Source organism: Protopterus annectens, chromosome 4.part0 (genome assembly GCF_019279795.1).
Source record: "Protopterus annectens isolate FY-2018-M chromosome 4.part0, PAN1.0, whole genome shotgun sequence".
Lineage (NCBI taxonomy): Eukaryota > Metazoa > Chordata > Ceratodontiformes > Protopteridae > Protopterus > Protopterus annectens.
Window position 1 is genome coordinate 1281350278 of NC_056733.1, and position 18817 is coordinate 1281369094.

The 18817-nt window shown below is 35.9% G+C and overlaps 1 protein-coding gene across 2 annotated transcripts in view; it reads left to right on the forward strand.

The window, feature by feature from the left end:
* The window catches only part of FSTL4 (follistatin like 4), a 3154652-nt gene extending 3137659 nt beyond the window's left edge, over positions 1–16993 (forward strand). For both annotated transcript variants that reach the window (XM_044069164.1, XM_044069165.1), the window contains one exon: positions 12787–16993. In XM_044069164.1, coding sequence (XP_043925099.1) covers positions 12787–13489 — 703 coding nt within the window. In that variant the 3' untranslated portion in view covers positions 13490–16993. The remainder of the gene's footprint in view (positions 1–12786) is intronic.
* The last annotated feature ends 1824 nt before the right edge of the window (positions 16994–18817 follow it).

Consider the following 18817-nt stretch of genomic DNA (forward strand, 5'->3'; position numbering starts at 1 on the left):
ACCACATTGCCAGGATTGCCACTGGGCTGCCATTTAGGACACATCATTGCATCAATCTAAACCAGCTTGGGTGGCTTGAACTACCCAGCCTAATCCAGTATAACCAACTGATTATGGCCTATAAAATCCTCTATAATCCGGACAATACTCCTGCACTTAAAAATATTATCACCCCCTATAACAATCCTAGACCGCTTCGATCCTCTAACAAGCTAGTAATTCAGACTAGCAAAATTAATAATACAGCAGGTGACTCTCTCTTTCCTCCTTAGGTAAATTTAAAACTAGACTCAAACAACATTTGTCACTTAACTGGCTATGTCACTGTATCAAGCCTGGTTAACCCTCTCTAGAATGTGTAAAAATCTGTTAACCATTTTACTGTGTAATTTAATTTAATCCTGACTTACGCTCAGGATTAACTCCAACCTGTGGAACTTGTATAACTTGCTTACTTATGTAATCTCTGTAAATAGTCTGTTTGTAATATGTAATGCTGGTATTATGTAATGCTGTATCTGCTTACCCTTGGAGCTTTTCTCCCCGGGCCTCCTCTGGAAATCCAGTCAGACTATCCTGGTCAACAAATGTAAAATAAAATAAAATAAAAAATAAAAAATTAAACTTTGCAAATGAACTGGGCAGAAGAAGCTCAGTGAGAAACATTTCAAAATAACTGTGCTTTGTGAATAACAGTGCACAGCACACTAAAATTTTCCAAAATGGCTGCAGTCTGCTAAATACTCTGTACAGTGCAAGAAACACTCTGTAATGGCAGCACTCTGTGAATAGACATACCCATGGACAAGAAACTTGTTGAAATGGCTGTATTTGACTGCACTTCACGAAATAGTTGCACTTTCCACTCTTTAGAATAAATGCACAGTAATAAACACACACTGTAAGCACTTTTACACACTTTGAGATACTTTAAATAATTCTAGTTATGCTATTAAAGGCTTCAGTCAGTGAGAAGTAGTAATTTGCACCACAGCACAGTAAATTGCCAAAACACATGCAGTTGCCTTGCTTTTTTTATGCTCAATATACCCTTTTCTGCCCCTTCTGTTATATTTGTTTTGATCATTTATGCCCATTATACTTTCTTGTGCTCGTTTTAATTCTAGACATTCTTGTTTTGCTTTAAACATGCTTGTTTTACAATTCTGAGGTAGTTCTGGACCCCTTATTTACTTTTCTGATACTTGTTTTATCAAGTAACCTCGTTTCAAACATTTTGATTGAATAATGAACTTTTTATGCTTCTCTTTTTGCTTAATAAATGTTTCTGTGCTATTTGTTTGTTTAGTAATATGTCTTCTGTCCCTGTAATGCTCCATTTTATCTCTTTTAATAAATAAATATTTTGTGTGTATTTTCTCTACCTTTGGCTTGCTTCTGACCCTTTTTTGCTCTCAGTTCACTTAGTTTGCCTTCATCGTTACCTCTGCACCTCGTGGCTCTGAAAAGTAGTCTTTACCATCCCGGTTCTGACACCATGTCGCTCACGAGGTCAGGAAAAAACAGGGGAATGTCGTGGGTTTTTGGTGAAGCAGCTTTATTATATACAAACACATCATAAATGAAGCTAAGTAACTTTAACTTATAAACAAATTAGCTATCATGCATATAGATGCTAACACTCTAGCTGCACCATCAAAATGGCACTGAAACTAATGTGCTTGGTATTTATATGCACACATAGATCTTGGAACTGCTTCTTAAAGGTACAGCACACCTCTTATTCTACAGATCTGATTAACTGCTATTTCAAGCACACAATTAAATTAAAGTGAGGTATTCAAAATCTTATTTATTAACTCATAAGAAATGTTCTGTCTGTCCAACCAGGCATACCTCCTTATCACAACTGATGATGCTACATTTCTAGCAGTAGTATCAGCACCCCACTGGAAATCCTATGTATCCAAGAGATGAGATGGAAGGGCAGTGCAACAAAGCCACTTGGCTTGGGATCCAGACTCTACTACTCAGGTGGTGGACAGGCTAGAAATGGTATAGGAATTGTGGTGAGACAGAGGCTTCAGAAGTCAGTGAGGGATATCATCAGAATTAATGACAGACTCATGGCAATCAGACTCCAGTGTAATGATAGGACAGTATTCATAATCTCCGCCTATGCCCCACAGCAGAGTTGTGATAGTGAGGAAAAGAGTGCATTCAGACAGCAGTTGCAGGACCTACTAGATAAAGCAGGACAACATGAATTGGTGTTGATAATGGGTGGCTTAAATGCACATATCGGGACAGACAGAACAGGATATGAGGACTGCCTGGGTCCACATGGGTGGAGCAATAGGAATAAAGAAGGAGAAGCCATTCTAGACTTCTGTCTGGCAAATGGCTTGATAGTAGCCAACACATGGTTCAGAAAGAGAGACAGTCACAAGATCACATACAAGAGTAGCCAACATGCAGCTCAGGTAGACTTCCTCCTAGTAAGGAAAAGGCACTGGGGTAGAATCCATGATTGCAAGTCATCCCCAGTGAAACAGTCGGTTTACAGCATAAACCAGTAGTTGCCGCAATCAGCTGCAAGCAGTGGTCAGAGAAGGCTCTAAGGTCAACAGAGACCAGGCTGAAGACCTGGAAGTTGACTGGAGAGAAAGTACAGCAGTTCAAGGAATTACTCAGGGTTCTAGCACCCCAAGAAGAGGAGGAAATAGGTGGAGTTGAAGAAGAGTGGCAGCGCCTAAAAACAGCATGTGTTAGGACTACAGAAAAGATATGTGGCCGAGCCAGGTATGGAAATAAGGTTCATAAGGAAAGCTGGTGGTGGAATGCAGAAGTGCAGGAAGTAATCAAAAGAAAGAAGGAGTGCAGGAAGAAGTGGGAGATTGAAAAGACTGACCAAGCTAGGAAGGACTACTGGTTGGCTAACAAAGAAACTAAGAAAGAAGTTGCAATAGCAAAGAATAAGGCATCAGAGGCACTCTATCAGCTTCTGGAAAGTGACTCAGTAAGGGACACAAATAAACTATACCAGGTTGCAAGGCAAAGACAGAAAGATAAAGAAGATAGTCAGACACCCTTCATAAGGGATTCCAGCAACAACCTGCTTACCAGCCCACAGGACATCAAAGGCAGATGGAAGGAGTATTTCCAGCAGCTTCTGAATGAAGAAAACTCCACAGAAGCTGTACTGCCCCAGAAACAGCCTACAATGAGAGTAGAAGAGGAGCCCAGCTTAGAAGAAGTAAGAGCAGCACTAAGGAAAATGAAGTCAGGGAAAGCAGCAGGCTCAGATGAGGTCACAGCAGATATGATAAAGATGCTGGGTAAGCTAGGGGAGAAATGGCTCCTGAGGGTACTAATTGCAGTGTGGAGAGAAAGGCGTATCCCAGATGACTGGAGAATAAGCATACTCGTACCAGTGTACAAGAACAAAGGGGACATCCACAACTGTGGACAGTACAGAGGCATCAAACTCCTACCACATTGCATGAAAGTTCTGGAGAGGGTGATTGATAAACGGACACGCAGAATAGTAGAATGTAAAATGGGAGATGAACAGTTCGGATTCAGATCAGGATGCAACACAACTGACCCGATGTTTGCATTGAGACAGATACTTGAGAAGAAACTAGAGAAGAGGAGATAGTCAAACTGGGCTTTCCTAGACTTGGAGAAAGCATATGACAAGGTCCCAAGAAAGCTGATCTGGGCAGTACTGTGGTGGTTTGAAGTCCCAGAAACATTGGTAGAATTAGTACAGGCTATGTACAAGGACCCAGTGACTCAAGTACGAACAGTGTTTGGCCTCACTGAGGGGTTCCCAGTGGGAGTGGGTGTACACCAGGGTTCAGATCTGAGCCCACTGCTCTTCATACTTGTAATGGACTACATCAGCAAACAGGTTGGAGGGGTCAGAGCAACAAAGCTGCTGTATGCAGACGATGTGGCAGTACAGGCAAACTCTGATCTAGAACTTCAGCAAAGGATAGGAAAATGGAATGCAAATTTGAAGGCACATGGGATGAAACTAAGCACAGATAAGACAGTGGTAATGGCAGCAGATTGGGGAAATCAGAAGAAGCTGAGAATAGAGATAGATGGGAAGATCGTGGAACAGGTAAACAGCTTCAAGTATCTGGGAGGGGTGGTTGAGGAGAAGGGTAGTCTGAATAAAGAGGTCAAAGCTAGAATCAGAGGGGCTGCAGCCAACTGGCATAGAGTATCAGGTGTAGTCTATGACAGAAGAATGCCAAAAAAGCTGAAAAGTAAGGTGTACAAGACAGTGGTGCGACCAGTACTACTGTGTGGTACAGAAACCTGGGCAGTAAAGGCAGAACAGTTGAAGAAGCTAGAGGTGATGGAAATGAAGTGCCTGAGAAAGGTGGTAGGATGCACACTGCAAGACAGGTGAAGAAATGAGGACATAAGAGCAGAAGCCAAAGTAGCTCCAATTGCAGAAAAGATCAAAGAGAACAGATTACGATGGTATGTGCACATGTGTAGAAAAGCAGAAGACAATCTGGTGAGGGAGATTTGGGACAGACAGGAAGAAGGTAAGAGGAAGTGAGGGCATCCTTCAAAGAGGTGGATGGATTGTGTGAAAGAAGATCTGTGACAGTCAGGCATGAGTGTTGAAGAAGGCAGGAGAGTGGCACTGAATCGAGATAGTTGGCGACAGTTAATACGATACCCCGACCCCATGTAAATGGGAAAAAGGGGGATGATGATGATGATGATATCAGCACCCCCACCACCACTACTACCACCACCAGGGCACTTTTTAAAGAATGTTTTTAAACCTAAAAAACATTGGAAATGATATCTTTAACACAGACAAGTTATTCAGCAGGTAACCATGCAGCAAACTCATCTAAACTATGCATACATTTCAACACAAATATCAGACTTAAAACACTGATTCTTAAAAACTCTAAAAGCTACAGTGCTGGACAGAATCAGCTTCTTTTCCCTGATATTGTAGCCATTTGCCTAGTTAATCTGAAGGGACAGGATTTAAAGAGGACTAAAACCATTTATTAAAAAAAGTCACTGGGAACACCAAAGAATGGCCCATGGACAAGGGGGCTTGAAGGCCAGGCATGGCCAAGCACACCCTGAATTTCTTAAATACTTTTTAAGGTAGATCCTCTATGACCAGAGGAGAATTACAGGTTTTATTAAAAATGTCTTCCAGTGCCAGGATCAATGGAGGAAAGCTGTCCAAATCCAGAGCGTCATCCTACAAAAGATCAAAAACCCTGCTGATCTCAGAGGCAGCAGAAAATTGCTCCTAACTGAATACATCCCTAAATGTAGCCAGCATTTGGATATAAGAAAAATTATGTCTGGATTCTTGAACCTGTTTGTCATCAGAGGAATATGACTGGTCCAACTTCAACAGGTTTGAAGCATCAGGCACTGAACAGCCCTCAAAATTGGGCTCTTTAAATGATTGATTCATGGTGGAAGCGCTGATGTTAGCCATAACCTGGGAATGTACCCTGTAATCAACAACCCAAGCAATGGATATAGTCACCATCTCTAGCGGGAACCCAGGCAGAGACTGCTTCCCTACCACACGGTGGATCTTCTGTATCTTGTTTGAATATACTGCAGTAGTGGGAGAATCCTGGTGTGAGCAGAGTTGTATCAACACTGGTGATGGATTCTGAACCCCTGACTTCCCTGCACCTAAAGAGCTTGGTTCTCCCATGCCTGAAGCAGGCAAAGGTATAGCCCTGAGGGATGTGTCTGACCCTCATGTCATGCACAGTTGTGGTACTAACACCACAACAGGGGAACGGGAGCTAATGGTCTGATAGGCTGCCCAAGGCTGAGAATACAGTGAAGTCACAAGCTATAAGCTGAGGCATATTTTTTTGTTTAATTTTTATGTTTTTTGGTGCAAATGGGGTAGATGGGGGGGGGGCACCATCAAGTCAGAAGGCAAAAAAACTACCCAGATCAATATCAAGTACTGGTACTGTACCAAATGACAAAACTCACTACTCTCCTGCTAAATAGTAATCTGAAGTATGTTTCTACAGGGATGCTATACATCAGTACCAAGTACTGGTACTGTACCAAATGACAAAACTCACTACTCTCCTGCTAAATAGTAATCTGAAGTATGTTTCTACAGGGATGCTATACATCAATACCAAGTACAGGTACTGTACCAAATGACAAAACTCACTGCTCTCCTGCTAAATAGTAATCTGAAGTATGTTTCTATAGGGATGCTATACATCAATACCAAGTACTGGTACTGTACCAAATGACAAAACTCACTGCTCTCCTGCTAAATAGTAATCTGAAGTATGTTTCTACAGGGATGCTATACATCAATACCAAGTACTGGTACTGTACCAAATGACAAAACTCACTGCTCTTGTGCTAAATAGTAATCTGAAGTATGTTTCTACAGGGATGCTATACATCAATACCAAGTACTGGTACTGTACCAAATGGCAAAACTCACTACTCTCCTGCTAAATAGTAATCTGAAGTATGTTTCTACAGGGATGATATACATCAATACCAAGTACTGGTACTGTACCAAATGACAAAACTTACTGCTCTCCTGCTAAATAGTTATCTGAAGTATGTTTCTACAGGGATGCTATACATCAATACCAAGTACTGGTACTGTACCAAATGGTAAAACTCACTACTCTCCTGCTAAATAGTAATCTGAAGTATGTTTCTACAAGGATGCTATACATCAATACCAAGTACTGGTACTGTACCAAATGGCAAAACTCACTACTCTCCTGCTAAATAGTAATCTGAAGTATGTTTCTACAGGGATGCTATACTGAATGCTACACTAAGAAAAAGGCAACAATTTCAGTAGCCCAGCAAAAAGCATTAAACGTAACTCTCACAAAGACCCCTGACTTTAATAAATAAAGGCTAGTTTCAACCACACATACACAGAAACAGCCTAAAATAGCCTTAGACAGAAATGTTTCACAAACAAAATGGTGCCAAAATTGGATTTAAACAAATAATTTAAAATGTAGCAAATCTACTCAGCTATCTCTAATAATCATAGCCCCAGAAAATAAACTGTAGAAAGAGCAAATTGTTCCGCCCAAACTTTCAAAAATAAGATTTCAATCAGCAGAAATAACAGTCACAATTTATTTGTGATTCTGGCAGCACAAGGCAAAGAGAGGAACTGCTCTAAAATGGCCTTAGTATAGAAACTGAGTTAAAGATTCACCAATTGCCCTAAAACATATTAAAAGGGTTAAACACCCAAAGAAACTCAGAACCAGCTTCAAATAAACAGGGTAACACTTATATTGTACTGAAACAGAAATAAAAGTCCAAATACATACAACTTACCCAAAGGAAAAAAAAAACAAGCAAATCAGCAGCATGCATAATTTAAGCACATCTAGAAAATGGCAGATGTAGGAATAAAAACCCAAAAGTTCTCATATTTGAGGTCTATAGCTGAAATAATCCAGAGAGGTAAGTAGTCTTCCAAGAGATCCTTCTCTTACTGTGGCTCTAGAAAACTGTATGGGTCCTGTCTGTAGGTTTGAAGGACAGCCTAATCTTGCCAGGTGGCTGATCCTTCATATCCACAGAAAGACAATGGGAAGAGCTCTGAGCTTTAATAGAATGCCAGATCAAGGGTAGCGGGGAACAACTGCCCATATACCAGTAAGGCAGTGTGACAGTTGAACATCTAACTTACTGCTATTCAAAGCTGTTTTATAATTATAGGTGAAACTCAAACTATACCATGTATCTGTTTCTATCACAATGGTTTGGTGGGATAATAACAGTGAGTTCTTAAGTTTATATTTATTTATTTATCTATCTGTTGTTTGTTTATTAAATAAGATTGTAATCTATAGGGGCAAATTTTGTCTACTTTCTTGAAAAAAAAATAATTTTTGTAAAATGTGGGAATATATAATAAGATGTTGATTACTGAATTGTGAGTCACTAATGAAGAGCGTAAAAATAGGATCAACATTTTTGAATGGCAAATAAGCAATAGTAAACAATAAATATTTAAGTGCAATATCATCTGTATTTAGGTTAGTCACCATACAGTACGTTTAATGTAATCAAGGATATACAATATTTTTCATTCAGAAAAAAAGAAAATTTTAATTTTTAAGATATGTGAGACTATGAGCTTCTTTCCTTGCAGAAATATTACAAACTGAGAAAAATGTGAAATAAGGCTAATGCAAAGAAACAGTTTATAGGATGTGTGGTGGTAAAAAATTTGCACATTGTTTATAGTGAGTTTACTGGCTGCAAATTTCCTTTTTTTTTTCAATAATTTTTATTTTTATTTTTACATTAATAAATGTCACAAATAAAAACTATCTTACAACATGACCTTGTATATATATATATATATATATATATATATATATATATATATATATATATATGTTATACATTGATGTCAAATACCACAGGATATAGGTCGTACAACCTATCTATTTACACTATGTACATAGATGCTTTCACTGTTAGTTCCACAGTTATATAAACAGTATATACATTTGTAATATCCAAGTTATTATTTAATATCTGAACTTGTATGTGTTCTTTGGTTCCATTATAGTGTATTTCTAAGTTGCTGTGTGATGAATTATGCTAATATGATATTAAAGGTTTGTTCCCAAATTTCTCTGGATTTCATGTTTTTGTTTCTTTTATCTATTACTATTTTATGAGCTAAAAGGTGTTGTATAGCTACTTGTTTAAAACCCTCCCAAGAGATATTCATCGTATCTAGCCATTTAAAAGCTATATACAGTTTTATTAGTAGGAAAATTGTTAAAAGTGTATTTGCTTGTTTTCTTGGTATGCTGGGTGGGAGAATATGTAATAGAGTGAATTCCCAAGTTAATGTTGATATTTGATAACCCGTTTTTTGTAATTGTACCTTAAGAGAGTTCCAGAGTTTCTAGACACATTTACAGCTCCAAAATACATGGATTAAGTCAGCTATCTGGTCCTTACAGTGTGGGCAGAAAGGTGATTTTGATGTGTCAGATTTGTGTAGGATTGCAGGTGTAAAATAAGCATTATTACTGATCATGAGCTGAGTGCATGCTAACTTTTTGAGGGGTATAATCTTCAGTGTTAGATTGATTGCCTGGCTTATTTGCTGATCATCTATGGATGGTTTAATTTTTCTCCAGTAGTTAGAGAAGAGGAGGTCTTTCTGGTATTTGATTTCATTTATCATTTTATATGAATTAGTAATAGTTTTCTTTGTTGTGATAATAGTTTTCCAAAACCTGCTACAAGTTTCTATGTCACTATTGGTCATAGTAACATTTTGGAGGTAACTGGAACACAGTTCTTTGATTTGTCTTAGGATTATTATGTGTGATTTAGGGGGGTTTAAGTTGGTCCTCATTTCTTGTATTGAACAGTTAAGGTAGGGATAAATATCTTGGATTGTTTTATCTTTCAGTATGGGAAAAGGGACTAAGTCCAGCATCTTATTGTTTATTTTTAAATTGGGGTTTTTATGAAGGGGTTGCAGTATTGTCATGGCTTGTCTAAGGTTCAAGAATTGAAAGAGTTTTTGCACTAAGTTGATAGAATGTTTAAAGGGCTCTATAATGTTATAAGTTTGTATTTCTTTCTGCTTCAGGAATGGAAGTGCTTTGAGATTGAAACCTAGAGCTTTAATATATCTATAATAGATTGTCACCCAAGGAGGACACCAATTTTCCATTGACGGGTTATGTTCAGCTTTTCTTAATTTTCTGTTAGTGTTAATGATCGAGTAGTATATTTTAAAATCTGGTAGATTTAGTCCTCCTTTGCTTTTGGGGAGTGTTAATTTTGGATAGGAGATTCTGATTTTTTTGGGTTCCCATATAAATTTTGCTAGGAAGGTATGAATTTGTTTGAAGAATTTATTATGTATTGTTGCCTGTGATGTCATGAATATATACATTAGTCTAGGTAGAATGTTCATTTTGATTATTGATACTTTGTCCAGGAATGGTAGTTTTAGATTGTTCCATCTTTTACATTCTTGCATTATATTTTGCCATTTAAAGTTTACATTGTGTTGGTAGAATTCTTTGTTATTCTGGAAAAAGGTGATTCCCATGTATTTAGTTTCTTCTTTAATTTTTATTGTGTTTAACAATGGTATTAGTGAGATGAGTTTGGGTGATTTAGGGGGAAAATATTAGTTTTATTGAGGTTTAGTTTGTAGTTAGATATAGTCGATAAATGTTCAATTGCAGCTATTATTTTGTTTATATCTGAATTTGGTCTAGTGCAGTGTATGTTCAGATCATCCACAAATGCAGTGAGGTATATTTTGAAGTTGTGTGTTGATGGAGGATTGTAGTATGTGTTTTGTTTAATGTATAGAAAGAGTGGTTCTAGGTATAGGTTAAACAGGAAGGGTGATAATGGGCATCTTTGTCTTGTTCCATTTTTTATTAGGATCCTATTTGACCAAGTTTTATTTATGTATAGAGATGTGTATGGGTTGCTATAGAGAGTTTGGATGATCTGAATGAAGTTATTGGGTATATTAAAGTAGGGTAGTGTTTGGAGTAAGAATTCTAGATTAACCCTATCAAATGCCTTGTGGGCATCCACTACCATTGTGTAGATGTTGATATTGTATCGGTTAGCGTAGGATATTAGTCTGTCTTTGTGGTGTAAAACCAGATTGTTCTGGGGAGATGATTTTCTCTATCAGATTTTTCATTCTGTTTGCAAGTATAGAGGTAAATATTTTAGTATCTATATTTAAGAGGGAGATGGGTCTGTAGCTGTCGGGGTTTTTGGGGTCTGTGTGTTCTTTTAATATAAAGATGGTTTTAAAGGCATTAAAGTGGATATAATATATTTTATAGTTTATTATGTAATTCAGTGTATAGTATAGTAGTTTGGCTATCAAGGGGGAAAATGCTTTGTAAAATTCTGATGTGAGTCCATCCGGACCCAGAGCCTTATGCGCTTTTAAGTGTTTGATTGTTGTAATAATTTCACTGATGGATATCGGTTCAGTTAGTTTTTTTTTGTTGGTCTAAATTGAGTTTAGAGAATTTCAGTTTTTGAAGGAAAAGAGTTATATCTTCCTTTGAGGTTTGTAGTATTTGTGCTCCATATATTTGAGAGTATATTTGTTCAAATGTTTTAATAATAGCTGCATATTTCCTATACATGTGGAAAGGGCATCCAAGTTTCTAGTGTCTAGGACTGAAGAGCTCAGTTAGTTTTTATGGGTGAGATAGGAAATCTCCAGAGTATCAGTGGCCATTTGGCACTGGATGTGAGTACTATAGGCACTTGTTTTATAGACCAGTCTAGTGGAAAATAGGGTGCCAAATCAAATTTCAGTTTTGTTACTCTCAGTAACTTCCTTTTAGATTCCTAAACATTCATTATTGCATGTTGTCAATTATTGTACTAACCAGGAAGCATAAAATAGACAGCTTAGAATCTAAATAGGTACAGATATAATAATTATGTAATACCACTAATTTAATTTACACTGTTTGACTTCATCCATTCCAACTATATTATGATGAACTTACATGTTTGTCTGCTTACTTATTTCAGATATCTAGCCATAGCATTGGCAGGCTTAGTTTGCATTAAGTCTTGATTATGGCTACTGATTTCCATTTTTCCATCAAGGTATCATTTGGCATTTTAGGTCTGACCACTCATTCACAACAACCTGTAATACTTTTCACAATTGCTACTTGCAATTCTATCAGGTTGCTTCACTATGTGTTCTATACCTAGTAATTGAAAAAATATATAGATGAACTAAACATTATAATGAAATGGTAATAATAGTCAGAAATGAACTTCAAAATAAAAAGTACAATTCCCAGATTTCATGTCATGAAAATTAATTTTCATTTTTTGAGAACAATAAAGCAATGCCTCTTATCTTGTTCCTATAAGAATCAACCACTAAAGGATTAGTTAAAGATATGAGTGAAAATTGTACTTCTCTTGCCTGATGTAAGAAAATTATCACAGCTGGCAGGGGTTTAAAATAGCTGTTACACATTTGGTGTTGTCATAGTTGAAATTATGCAATGAGTGCTTCACGTTGTAAATCCATGCATTTTACTTAGAAGGATGAGAAGGCTAGGCTTATGAATTACTGATTAGAGTAGCTAGGGTCCACTGGACTCGGTATGTGAAAATGCAACAGCTTAAATCCGTTCAGAGGACTACAATAGCACTGCAACACACAGCAGCTCATTTTGCTATACGCATTTCTTATAAATTCTATGGAAAGAATATTTTAATCATATGCAACTGTTTAATAAAATGTTGCAGGCATGGGGATGAAAAGCACAGTAATTAATGGGCACTAATATGGGTGTTCAAAGTGTTTACATTACTTCTGGTGAAAGTTTGTGTTCTACTCTGCTTGAACCTGTTGCTTTATTTTATTTATTAATTCCTTCATTCATTCATTTAGGGAAGAGGACTAGGCTACAATTGTCCATTTTCTGCCATGACCATACTATCAGAAAACTATCTCTCTATATCTATCTATGTATGCATTTTTAAACAGCAGGTGCAGTGAGTTCCAGAGCACTGTAAAAATACATTTAAACATCACTTTACACTGGCATTGTAAACAATTGTATAGAGATGTAGTCTTACAAACCTGATGTCATATTGTAATGGCAGGCAGTAATATATAATTAAACGTCATATTGATAAAAGTCAGAAAGGGGTTTTGGTCTCTTGTTTCTAACTTGTTTAAAGTTTTTCCAAATTTATAATTTTTATTATTTTTTTTTTGTATCTTTTCAGGTTTGGCTTCTTATTTCACAGATCAGAACCTGCAATACACAAGATTGACTTGGAAACCATGACGCGTATTAAGACGATTAATCTCAGGAATTACACCTGCATACCACATGCCATGGCTTATACACATCTGGGTGGCTATTTGTTTGTTCAGTGTAAAACGAGGAAATCAACCTTGGTTTCATCACAAATTATCATAGACAGTGTCACAGACTCTGTGATTGGACATAACAGTGACATATCAGGTATGCCATATATCTCTCCAGATGGACGCTACGTTGTCAGCATTGATGGTCAGAGTGGAATAATAAAAGTTCAGGAAATAACCTTTCTTGGTGAAATCATTTTCAGAATGGAATTACAGACAAATATGCATATAGCTGACTTGGCATTTCAAACATCTTTTACTGAAAGCAATCAGTATTATGTATACGCAACATCACGCATACACACAGATGTTCTTTTCTTGGAGATGTCTACTGGCAGAATGAATATTCTGAAGAATCTTAAAGATCCAGTGAGGTCAATAGACTGGCCTTGGAATAGCCACAACAGAGTTATAACAGACAGTGGTTTATTTGGACAATACCTTGCAACTCCTTCTAAAGATTCTGTGTTTGTAATCAATGGGAGACAAAATGCATTGCACTGTGAGGTTTCAAGCATTAAAACTGGTAACACAGTCATCTGGATTGGAGACGTATGAGAAGAAACCGACATGGAAACACATGAAATAGATGGAACATTTATGCTGCAAAAATAAGCAGTTTTGACACTGTTATCTGATAAAACACTAAGAACAAGCCTGTTAAACACTCTGGAATACTACAATGATCCAAACTATACATGCTTTAGCAGCTTTCAAATTGAGGATGGTAACTAATAAGAAGCATTTTCGTTCTGTAAACAATTAACTTTCTTAAAATGCCTTTAAATATTTAGGGCTGTTTGCTAGTTGGAGACTACCAATAACAAATACAGCTGTAAATTATACACATAATTATGTGTTCTGCTTCAAAGCAGTATCAAAGATAAAATAAGTTATTGTGAATATTTCTTATATTCTAACATACAGCCTCTACACTTGTTTCTAGCCTGAGGAGACTACATATAGCTTTTTTCTACTTTATAGGGGAAGTCTGAAATTAACTATGCAGAGCATTAAACAGATCATATGGAAATTAAGCATTCTATGATGCAAATTTGTGTTCTGCTGTTAATTATCACATTATTTTTAAAGGGGAAACCATTCAAATGAAGCATTGTTATTAAATGTCTTTATTCTGTATTCTGTTGAGGAAGTATTTCCTATGATGTGTACAACATTTCATGCATTAATCATATCTTGTATCAGTGTAATGCTGTCAAGCATAAGACATAAAAAGTATTTCAGCCGATCATTTTGTGTATTACTTTATGTATTTATTCATTCATTCACTTTCACACTTACATTTCATTTGCTCAGTTTTTTTTTCTTTATATATTTATTTGTGGTTGGATTAGCGCTTCTGTTTTGGGGAATACCAGTAATGTAATAGAATAAAAAGTGTGGAGAAATTATCGGTCTCTGTTAATAATATGGCTAGACAGGTTATTTTGAAGTAACACTAAACTAGTTGTCTGCCTTGATAATTCTTCAGTGCCATATAGGTATCTGCATTTTAAACAGATTAGTTAATACTTGGCTCTTTTGATTATGCAAAGCCCGATGGCATGGTTTATAGCCCAATATTTACAAAGAATCTGCATTATAATATTTTAAGAGCAAACATTTCATAAATCAATATTTGACATTACTCAGTTTTCAAAAAAAAAAACATTTCACATTGCTAAGTTTTAGAAAATGTTTAGTATAGTCGGTTAAAGTCCCACATATTATGTCATAGATAATATTTATACTAGTTGTTTTGTTTTCAGAACACATAAACTGCATAGACGATACCGAATATAAAAGATACATAAAAAGAAAGAAAATAAATGTTCAGTGTTGTATGTACTTCATGTTAAAGTCTCCAAAAAAATAATAGTTAAAACCACTAAAGAAACTGATTTGTACTTTGGAAAAAATGTTTACTTGTCCCATGTTGGAACACTTATCACAATATTGTCACACATAAAAACATACATACATAGAGATAAACACAGAGATTCACACACACAAAGAGGGAGTGGTGGGTTGGGTGTAAAAGTACTGCTTATTCCCATCAGTTACACTGTATCTGAATACCGTAGTGAACTGTGTTAAGATGTAGTTATGCAACTATTTCTTGTTGTTTACTAATTTTGTAACACCTATTTGTGTCCCACAGACATTAGTATTATCCCTACTGGATTATACCTTTTATTTGTGGCTAGGTATTTTTCTGTATAAAATGGAATGCAAGTTTATGAGACAGTCAGATATACTTTTCTTTTAAGATGATATAACAGATGTAGGTCAAAATTTGATATCTCTAACAAACTTAAGTAGAGCATCTCATGGTAGACAGAGCTAGAAATTCTAAATTATCCCTTTGGCCTATAACAGCTTCATTTTACTGGGATTTTAAATAATTCATTACAGCATGTTTCTTTAGAGATTTAATCGCTAAGGTATCTAAAATTAGTAAATTAAATTTGAAGTCTACCACATGCTTGTGTTTGCAATTAAAAATATGTACTGACTTAATATAAAGTAGAATACATGTTACAACATTTTCAATAATATTTATTTAGAAACACCGATTAAAAGCAGTTGTATTAATGACTTATAATATTTTTCATAAACTTCTTGGGATAATCCTAGAATTGTGCTTTCAACATATTCTATTAAAGAGGTTTTACATGAATACATTTATTTTACTGTATTCATACAGAGAAATAAAGATATTCCCCCATACTCACAGGCATACACACACACACACACACACACACACACACACACACACACACACACACACACACACACACACACACATGCCCACACACACACAAACAGAGCTCATTACAGAGCAACAGCAGAGAGAAACATGATTTACCTCTGTCTACTGCCATAAGCAATCCACTGTCTTGTTCTCTTTGCTTCATGTATTTGTATTGCATTGTCAATTTGAAATGTTCTAGCAAATGATTATTTTGCAATTCATGTTGTACATTATTGAATCACATACTGCTGGTCTCTTGGAATGAGTTTAATGAAATGGCTACTGTTGTTCTTGATTTATCAGCACAACCACATGTTTTATTACATGAGAATATATATTGTGTCACATTAACATGCTGAATGCGTAACTGCTTCATAAGGAGTGAAAGGGATTTTAAACTGTTTGGGGTTTTCTTCACAATAGTTGTCTTGTGTCTGTAGAAGTAAATGTGAACATTAAGGAAGTGGGTCAGAAGTAAATACATTTTTTCTGAGTATAAAAGACCAGCAGCATTATTTAAAACATCTCTGTTACTCTGTGAAAAAAATAAGGAAGAACTATTGTAAAAACATTTGACATTCTTGTTACAGTGCAATAAATATTTTATGAGACACTTACTTAAGTAAGAGCAACTAATATCAAATTGTTTTTGAAGGAAGTTGAGAATCACTGTTGTTCGTTCTGACATGTCTTTTCATAAATAAACACTACCAAGCCACTCCCAGTGCACAAATGTGTTAACTATGGGATATTTCACTGCACAATGTGTGTGTGTGTGTGTGTGTGTGTGTGTGTGTGTGTGTGTGTGTGTGTGTGTGTGCGCGCGCGTGTGCACACACGGAAAAAATTGCCATGCTATGGGCTTGAAAACTCATGTAAATGATGTGTTCCCTAATTAGTATTTATCACATCAATAGAAATGTAAAAAGTCAGAAAAATGATTATGAAACAATATATTACAGAATCATAATATTCTAAGTCTAGTATAGATGTTTCTGTGTCCAAATAATGATTATTTTACTTTGCTGAGTTAACATGTATGAATCATATTTTACCTGAAGTTGACTTACAACGGAATAAGAAAAGGAGAGCCTTTTTTGTTATTTCATACTGTCTGCTTCTGATATGGGAGCTCAGAACCATAGTATCCAGAATGCATTTTTAATCTTCCTTTAAATGAAATACAAATTTAAAGGAGACTCATCCCAATTTAGTTACTGTTTGTATTTGGCTGAAAAAAACTTTATGATTGACAACGCTATTGTATGAAGTGTGGTGCACAATAAATTCCAGTTCAATTATCAATACACATTATCAGGATAGTAATTAATTTCTGATTCATTTTTCAGAGACAAAATCTTATGTACAGTGACAAGTAAGGCTGTGATATGTTAGTTTAGCAAGTAGGTTGATGAGGTTAATGGTAATTATCTAAATGAAGGCCAAATGCCAACAGCTCTTTCCATTAATTTTCTCCTCTGGATCTTGCACATATTTATTACTTTCCTTTCAAAGGCTACCCCTAATCCTTCTTAAACCCATTACTTCCAACAACACTGTCTTAATGTTTTGTAAAAGAAGACAGATTCATCCATTTGCTTTTGGGCATCCCTTACTTCTTAGAAGGCAATCCCTTTATTACTTAACATACATGAGGATTTGAGAGTGGTGCTTAGTAGGAAGATGATCTAGAAATTTTGACACTCACCACACGGTTGGATTGTCAGTGTCCTTATCTGAAGAGTATTACATGTAATAACATTTCCCCTGGGATGTCTGTCAAAACAGTACTCAAGCTGTCAATCACTTAACAAAATGCCTTCTGCACCTGCAACATTGCTCTACTTGTCACTTTTAATTACTCTTTCATATACACCTCCTGGCTTCTATTAAAGGTCATGAATCAGTGGTAAGACACCATCCTTTCCCTGGGATTGAAGAGCTGGCCAACATCCACTTTATCCTGTAATTTTTATTGATTCTTCTGCTATTTTGGCCTTGTTAATGAAAAACAGAACACTGATTTTACAAGTTATGCCTTTGCACTGGGATATTATTCAGTATTCTTTAACACCATCTACAAAATATGTTCAAGTAGCAAAGAATGACTTACTTCACTCACTTTTTCCTTAGCATTCTGAAAAACAACTGTGTTCAAAATAAAGGAAATAAACCTTTTGACATAAATATAATAAGCTGAAATGTACCATTGTGATGATTACAGTTAGTAGTGCAGCAATGTTGCAAGGCATTTATCATTAAAGTTAAATAGGAGGTTGAGTTTGTAGCAGGAAATTTAAAACAAGTTCACCATCATTTCTTCCTCACTTGCAATCTCTTTCTGCTTTTTATATCAAACCATGCAATTCTAAATGTAGCTGATCTGAACAGTTTTACAATTATGTACATTGCTTTCTCATTTTCAAAATGCAAAGTAAAAATGTCTCAGCTCCACTTGGATGAATGTGCCCTTTCCCATTTATATTAATAGGTCTCATACAAGTAAATGCTACTTTCATTTCACTGTGTATTGCATAAGCAAGATTGTAGCAGCACCCTTGGCACAACCTCTGTTTACTGTTTTTGGTAACTCCCTCCCAAACTGCCAATGGTTATTGCATAGTAGTGTTACACTGCTTTCTTATTTCACAGAGGACTAAATACATTTCCCATTCCCCTGTCTTTTTAATAGCACAACTATAGTTTGCTAACAATACAGAGATGCTGTACAATACAGAGTTTAATGAATTAAGTTACCCTACCTGGCAAATGTTTGTATTTTGTTAACAAGCTATAATACACCTATTCTACTATTAATGATCTGGTGTTCGTCAAGGTTTATCTCATTTTAATTGTTTTTTGAAACTACTAACTCTGGTCTATCTATGTGGAACATGAATCTATCAGCAAGTTACTGACTAACAAATGTATAGTAGTCAGTTTTTAAACTGCACTTTTGATTACAACAGAGTCATAAAGTTTGAGGGGAATGCAATTTCACAAGAAATGCATACAGAGTTATATGACACTGATGAAGTAATGTCTGTTTTTATTTTGCAGGACAGTTTGTGTTGTATAGTTTGTATTGACTGTTTCTTTGTATTCCTAATTTAGAAAAGCTATCAAGCACC